Source organism: Xenia sp. Carnegie-2017, unplaced genomic scaffold (genome assembly GCF_021976095.1).
Source record: "Xenia sp. Carnegie-2017 unplaced genomic scaffold, XeniaSp_v1 HiC_scaffold_6, whole genome shotgun sequence".
Taxonomy (NCBI): domain Eukaryota; kingdom Metazoa; phylum Cnidaria; class Anthozoa; order Malacalcyonacea; family Xeniidae; genus Xenia; species Xenia sp. Carnegie-2017.
Window position 1 is genome coordinate 22,005,010 of NW_025813526.1, and position 7,786 is coordinate 22,012,795.

At 33.1% G+C, this 7,786-nt stretch overlaps 1 protein-coding gene and 1 long non-coding RNA gene across 2 annotated transcripts in view; both read right to left on the minus strand.

Moving 5' to 3' along the window:
• The window catches only part of LOC124457347 (deleted in malignant brain tumors 1 protein-like), a gene marked incomplete at its 3' end in the record, with an annotated part of 30,440 nt that extends 25,496 nt beyond the window's left edge, over positions 1-4,944 (minus strand). Inside the window, exons 1-2 of the mRNA XM_047007615.1 lie at positions 4,906-4,944; positions 4,518-4,767 (exon numbers count right to left, since the gene is read on the minus strand). Coding sequence (XP_046863571.1) covers positions 4,518-4,767; positions 4,906-4,944 — 289 coding nt within the window. The remainder of the gene's footprint in view (positions 1-4,517; positions 4,768-4,905) is intronic.
• A 1,533-nt stretch (positions 4,945-6,477) lies between these two features.
• LOC124457618 lies at positions 6,478-7,559 on the minus strand. The gene is made up of 3 exons (XR_006952691.1): positions 7,465-7,559; positions 7,196-7,298; positions 6,478-6,534 (listed from the first exon to the last, which is right to left on the minus strand). It is a non-coding gene; the product is annotated as an uncharacterized LOC124457618 (long non-coding RNA).
• Positions 7,560-7,786: the final 227 nt, after the last annotated feature.

Consider the following 7,786-nt stretch of genomic DNA (forward strand, 5'->3'; position numbering starts at 1 on the left):
TGTTTGATTGATTGATTGATTTGATTCGTTGAGCTTAGATCGTTTTCGCAAACTCATGCAAACACAGGTCTAAACCCATCAGCGCACGTGCTTCGTTGTGTTTATTTTATAATATGAAATGATGTCAAGTTAACGATACTTTAACGTTACATAACAGTATATTTTCTGAATTACCAAAACTTTCTGAGAGATACCGTACTCATCTGGTTATGATTCTTCACTGATATATGTCATGAGAAAGATAAACACTTTATTTTAGCTGTAGTCTGTACTAAGAAAAGTTCAAAAAATGAAATGTTTTCACTAATAATTTATAATTTGCATTCATTGTACAATCATAAACATTGCAATTGAAGAAATGGTACTCTATGTTGTGCTTGATGTTTGATAAATCATAAATGATTGGAAACATAATAATTCATGAATGCAATATCTGACGTCATTTTCTAAAATCGTCATCCATTTTGAGTGAGACAAAATGATTCTTAATTTTATTTCGATATCATATTCCAAACATTTCTGATTCCTACAATGCATCAATTTATTGGTAAATCAATCTACAGGATTAACAAGTCCCAACGGAAAAACTAAATGTCAAGATTTACAATAGATTGATTTTAAGATTTCTTTTAATTACAAAGCTAGTCGAGGTTTGCCTCTCCTTTGAAACACATCATAAACTGATTTTATTAATTTTATTTTCATGCAATCGCGGTCATCTCTGGTTGGTGGGCAGTACAAGTGGCATGGTAGGTAGCAATTGCCGGCATTGTCTTGCGGAATCCACGCAATAACTTTATGTAACTTCAAAAGAAAATCTTACGGCTCGATTTGTCAATTGTCAAAGATAATGTAATTCAGTAAATCATTTGATTTGTCAATAACATTTTATTCTTAGCAGAAATTAAACTTCATCATTTTACTTTTTTATAGATTATGATAATATGTACATTTACTTTATATGATAATATGGTTGATTACAATTTGTTTACACGTAGTTTTGTATTACAGATACATTTCAACAATGGATAAAAATGTCAAACACACAGCATTTTCTACATAAGCTTTCAAATTTTCCACGACACTTTTTACGATCTTCGATTAGAATTAGGTTTTTAGTGTATTTCTTTGACATGATTCCCCATCACTAGGATCTTTCCTTATAGCCTATAAAATTTCATGAAATTTAACTCTTAGAAAAGCGCTTTCCTGCTTTCAGTCTATATCAAGGAATATAGAAAAACCCTATCCATGATCTGAACGGAAAAAAATTTTGCAAATTTTGGCCAGTTTTAAATTTTGCCCTTAAATACTACTTGTGTTTACCAAGTCTTACCATGATTAAATCAAAACGTTTCATCCATTGGCATAATCATAGTATTTTTCCTTGGTAGCAATAGAAAGATGAAGCACGTCATTTTTTGCAATGAAAAGTAAAAGAACAAAATATAATCTTTCTTCCTGAAGTGTTTATGAAGGAAAACTTCATAAACACTTCAGTAGCAAGTCCCAACAAGCTACTCTGGCTGGTTTTGCTCGTTTCTCAATAACATATGGCCATATTGATGTAATGATGAATGCGAAAATGAAGGAAATATTGATGCAAGAGAAAGCAGATGAAGAAAAGTACAAAGAAATTATGTTGATTCTTCTTGATGTGACTCGCACTCAGGCAAGCAGTCGTTGGCATCAAGAGGAGGCGGCAACGACAAGGACGGAAAATTCATTCAGATTGTAAATCTTTTTCCAATACATTCTCCTGTTCTCAAGCTGTGTCTGGACGATCAGCGCCTAAGGCCATATAGTACAACATATACAAGGTCAGAGGCACAAAATGAGATGCATCATTTGCTGGCTCAATCTGTGAGGGATGAAATTTGTGCTGAATTAAGTCAGCCGGTGTATTTTCTGTGTCTGCAGACACTACACCTAATACTTTGAATGAAGACATGCTTATCGTCGCTGTAAAATATGTCAACCAGATGAGCATCCCATGCGAGAGACGGCTTGAAATGAAAGAGAGCTGTAAAATATGTCAACCAGATGAGCATCCCATGCGAGAGACGGCTTGAAATGAAAGAGAGCTGTAAAATATGTCAACCAGATGAGCATCCCATGCGAGAGACGGCTTGAAATGAAAGAGAGCTGTAAAATATGTCAACCATATGAGCATCCCATGCGAGAGACGGCTTGAAATGAAAGAGAGCCTTGATAAAACCGATGCTGGAGCGGCTAACGATGTCATTAAATCTTTAATAGAAAATGAAATCGATATAGATATGCTTGCATTTCAAACATACGATTTCGCAACATCAATATCTGGATAACTAAATGGTGCTCAAAAAGTGTTGCAAGAAATTTTAAAGCGACAAGTGCCTTACATCCCTTGCCAGAGACATCTGTCTAATACATTCAACGAGCATTGTTGCAATTATAGCTCAATAAGTACATCAACGTACGGCGCTCTAGATTACGTATATGTGCTCTTTAGCAAAAGCACAAAAAGAAATAAAATTGTAGAAGAAAGTTGCAAAGATGTTGAAAACAATTTAATGTTTCGAAACTTGTCAAAAATAAGATCGGTTTACAATTCTGAGTCCATTGATGCTGTCTGGAGAAGTTATGAGGTAATACCAAATGCTATTGTGAAAGTTATTAATGCTCGAGAAGTAGAATCAAAAGTAAAATCTAAAGACGATGGAGTAAAAAAGAAATTTCTTAGTTTTGACTTTCTTTTTGCTCTTATTTTCATGCAAATCATAATGACAAAACCAATCCCTAATCAAACAACAGCAGGAGGAAGAGCTAAATATAATATATGCACTTAACCTGATTGATGCTACAGTAAAAAACCTTAGACAAATTCGAAGTGACGATAACGGATTAGACTCAGAGATAGAGGCAATGGTTGCATTCGTTACCAAAGTAGGAATAGACGTAATGGCAGAATACACACGTCATTATCGATCAAGAAAGTCACCCAAACGAATTGGTGAGCATTCCGAAATAACAACAGAACAACCTTTAAAGATTTGTACCAAAAGAAATGTACTTGGTTCTAGACTCACTTATTACCGAGTATATCAATATCATTAAAGTTTGCATTGACCAGATAAAACCTTTTCGAGAGAGTTTACAGCTGCCACTAGAAAGGCCGATGGCTGAATCAGTTCATGAAAAGTGTAGTCTTTTCCACCGGCGGTATAAGATGATGATGCAGAAATACTGCTGTCTGAGTTGGAAGTTTTCAATAATATTGTGTCGTCACAACTTAAATCAGAACCCAAATCCCTTCAAGACGTTGCGTTATTTGCTTTCAATCACAAAAACGTCTTTCCAATGGTGTACAAGGCGTATCAACTATTGCTGACCGCTCCAGTGTCCGTTGCGAAAGATGAAAGGTGTTTCAGGAAGTATATGATTGTCAAAAACTGCTTGAGATACACAAAGATAGATACGCGATTAAATGACTTAATCGTTCTTGCATGTAAAAAAGATCTTACGGACAATGCTGACCTAAACGTTATTTTAAAAAATTGGGCAACTGCAAGGATGCAAAAAATGACATTAAAGATTTAATAATACGCTAAAGTGCCCTCTGTCACAAGAATACAATATGTATTACAAAAATATATAGCGAAAATGTGTTCAATCATCACAATATTTTAATGTTGAATAAGTACTAATCTATATGATCTGCAGGGCATCTTGTGTCCTTGCAAGGCAATTCATCCCCACATTAAAAAGGTGCTAGTTTAACCCCTGTGCATAAGTTCTTAACCGGTTAACTTGCGAACTTTCCCCATTAGTTTCTCATTCAATCATTTCATTTTATTGCAATATGGCAAAACTACCCAATAACTTGTTGATACAGGCAAAAAATCAAGAGTAAATAGTTCACTCATACTCTTCGTTGAAAACGCGGGAATCTTTATCGCATTTTTAAAATAACTGTCTTTTTAATTATTGAGAAATATGTTTCTGATGCTCTCTAGGTATGGCTTTAGCTAAATCTTAACGGTCAGTTAAAAACGAATTTAAAAATGAATTCTTAAGATAGACAGTACGCCATTACAAGACATAAAATTACACTGCAGTGTAAATTTGGAGATGCTCCTTATTAATGTGCAAAAAAATTTTAATGGAGCATCATAAGCTACAGCATACAGCTTTAAATAGCTATAATGAATGTAAACAATCGTAACAAAACTGATAATTTAAGGATTAACATATTCCTCCAAGGAAAAGTTGGCCAATGGACTGCCCATTTTCGCTGGTATTGTCGAATCTTTCTCTGGGCAATCATAAAATTGGTTATGTTTAATTATGTACTCTTGGAACGAGTTGTGTTTATTTGGTTAATTTACGTCCGAAGCTGTGTTTATACTTAAGGCATGTGTCAATATCTATTTCAGTATTATAAAATCATATTAAATGTTTCAATTAATCATTGAAGATCCCTCAAATAATTCAGTTTATCATCTTTGTATAAAAATTTAAATAATGTACATACAAACCTGAACATTGTACACCAGCATCTTTATAATGTCTACAATTATGCAATCCCCATTCTCTATGTGAACAACTCGAAATATTACTTTCATTTCCTACACATTGAACGTCGTCTAACCATATCCTTCCACTGCCACGTGGAACATTACGTCGTAGTAAAGCCCTGAAATAATAGTCATAACCAAGTTGTCGACACACAACTTTAGCAACATTTATATCCCAGCCATCATCACAAATTGTTCCCCATTCTCCATTCTAAAATACTTCTACACGACCTTTGCCAATAGAACTTTCTGGTCCCCGAAGTCTAACAGAGTTGATAACTGATAAAAAAAGAAAATCAAGAGATAATGAAAAACATAGAAGTCTCAACTCCGAAATATTCTAAGTTACATGTATACATATAAAGTATCCTAATATGTTAGATGCCATTGCAAAATCTTCTTAGGCGAAAGTAATGAATTAAATTAGTAACAAAAAATTGATAAAAAAACTTACATGAGTACAATATCAAAACGTTTTAGACAAGTAGACACTATTTGACTTTCATGAGTCTAAATAATTTTTTATTTAGATCAGTCCTCATTTCTTTTTGTAATATAAATATCTTATTAACACTTTAACTTGCGAATGTTCCCATTAGTTTTCCATCCAAACATTTGATTTTATTGCCATATGGCAACACTGCCCCATAACTTGTTGAAACAAGAAAAAAATAAAAAGTAAATTGTTCACATAGACTCTTCGCTCACAACGTGGAAAACTATATCGTATTTTTAAAATAACTGTCTTTTTAATTATTCAGAAATACGTTTCTGGTGCTCTCTAGGCATGGCTTTTGCTGAACCTTAACGGACAGTTAAAAACAAATTAAAAATGTATTCTTAAGATAGACAGCACGACATTAAAAGACATAAATTTACACTGCAGTGTTAATTTGGAGATGCTTCTGTTATATATGCAAAAAAAATTTTAATGGGCCTTTATAAGCCACAGCCTACAGCTTTAAAAAGCTATAATGAATGTAAACAATCGTAAAAAAACAGATGATTTAAGGATTATTACATTCCTCCACGGAAAATTTGGTCAATGGACTGCCCTTTTTCTCGAGTATTATCGAATCTTTCTATGGGCTATCATAAAATAGTTATGTTTAATTATGTCCTCGTGGAACGAGTTGTGTTTATATAGTTAATTTACGTCCGAAGCTGTGTTTATACTTAAGGAATTTGTCAATATTGTTTCAGTATTTGGAAATCATATTAAATGTTTCGATTAATCATTGAGGATCCTTCAAATAATTCAGTTTACTATCTTTGTAAATAAATGTAAAAAATGTAGAAACAAACCTGAACATTGTATACCAGCATCTTCATCATGTGTACAATTATGTGATCCCCATCCACTATGTGAACAACTCGAAATATTATTTTCATTTCCTACACAACGAACTTCGTCTAACCATATTATTCCACTGCCATGTGGAACATTACCTCCTAGTAAAGCTCTGCCAGCATAGTCATAACCAAGTTGTCGACAAACACCTTTAGCATCGTTTAAATCCCAGCCATCATCACAAATTGTTCCCCATTCTCCATTGTAAAATACATCCAAACGACCTCTGCCAATAGAACTTTCTGGTCCCAAAGTCTAACAGAGTTGATAACTGATAAAAAAAGAAAATAAAGAGATATTGCAAAACATAGATGTCTTCACTCCAAAATATTCTAAGTTACATGTTTATATATAAAATATCCTGTTATGTTGGGTGCCATTGTAAAATACTCTTGTACGAAATTAATCATTTAAAGTAGTAACAAAAATTTGATAAAAAAAGCTTACATAAGTACAATATCAAAACGTTTTGGACCATCAGACACACTATTTGATATAAGATGTTTACAGTATTTGCACAGGATTATGAAAAGCAAGGAGACCTTTGGGAGAACTTGAGAGCTGATCAGTCTGAGGCAAGTCAAAGGCTCAAAAGATCTCACTAACGTCTCCGATGTTTGCATAAGCCTGTATAATCACAAAAAACTTCATTTAATTCTTTTATAAAACAACAATAATACAAAACAGACAAATTTAAAACGAAACAAGTGTTTTACAGATATTTGCATATGACCGTGCCGCGTGGATAATTTAAACGTTTGTTACAGTTTCAAAACTTGACGTTACTAACGTCTAACTCATTGTTGCTAAGGCGTACATGTTAAGTTATGGAAAATGTTGTTTATATTTAATAAACAACCGTGACATGTTGCAATTATGTAAGTATGGAAAGACGTTTCAAAACGTTAAACTTTATCGTTAGATATAAAACTTTAAATTGGTACTGGTGAGGCACAGTGTGTCTTTGTCGTAGACTCGTAGAGCGACACTTTGTCATTAACCAATGCTATCTCAGGGTTACGCCTTAGCAACAAACAGTTAGCCGTTAGTAACGTCAAGTTTTGAAACTGTAACAAACGTTTAAATTATGCACGTCTCACAGTCAATTGCAAATGGCTGTAATTTTTCCTGTAACATGTATTCATGATTGATTTGTAAATTCTCTTTGATTGATTTTAGTTGATAAAGCTCAGATATATATACACGAGCTAATGTTAACTCAACTATAGACAAATCAACGCACGCATTTTTCTGTCTTTATTTTATAAACAAAAATGGATACTTTTACCTTTGGGAATCATGTTCCTCTACATCATCTTTCCAAAATGGCTGTGACATTAATATTGATTCTTCATCTTCATCAATATCTTCATCATGTTCATCATCACTACCTTCGGAAAAAACAATAAAATAAAAAAGATTGATTGAAAAACTTCATATAAGACAAATTTTACTAAAGACAAATGAAACTGTACACAATCACCATTGATATCCATGTCTAATTATGGTAGTTTTGATCTCAATACAATATTCATATAATGGAGTGTTCATTCTTACTTTGTGAGCCCGCAATATGAGAACATTCATGCAGCAGTGTTTCATTGTCATCCTTATCCAAACTCATTAAAATCTCCACCAATTCTTTATCCAACTCTCCAACTAAATAAATGTCTTGTATTAAAAAAAATTTGAGCCCTTGAGACAGAAAGAATTATTTTTGTTAAATAATACATGAATTGCTGGCCTGGCTGGCTTGTAGTGCATCTATAAATGACTGATCAACAACTGGACTATCCACATCCACATCTAAAATAGATGAAAATAGAAATATTTTATTGTATAAATCTAAGTTAAAATAAGTTAAACAAAATTTGTCAAA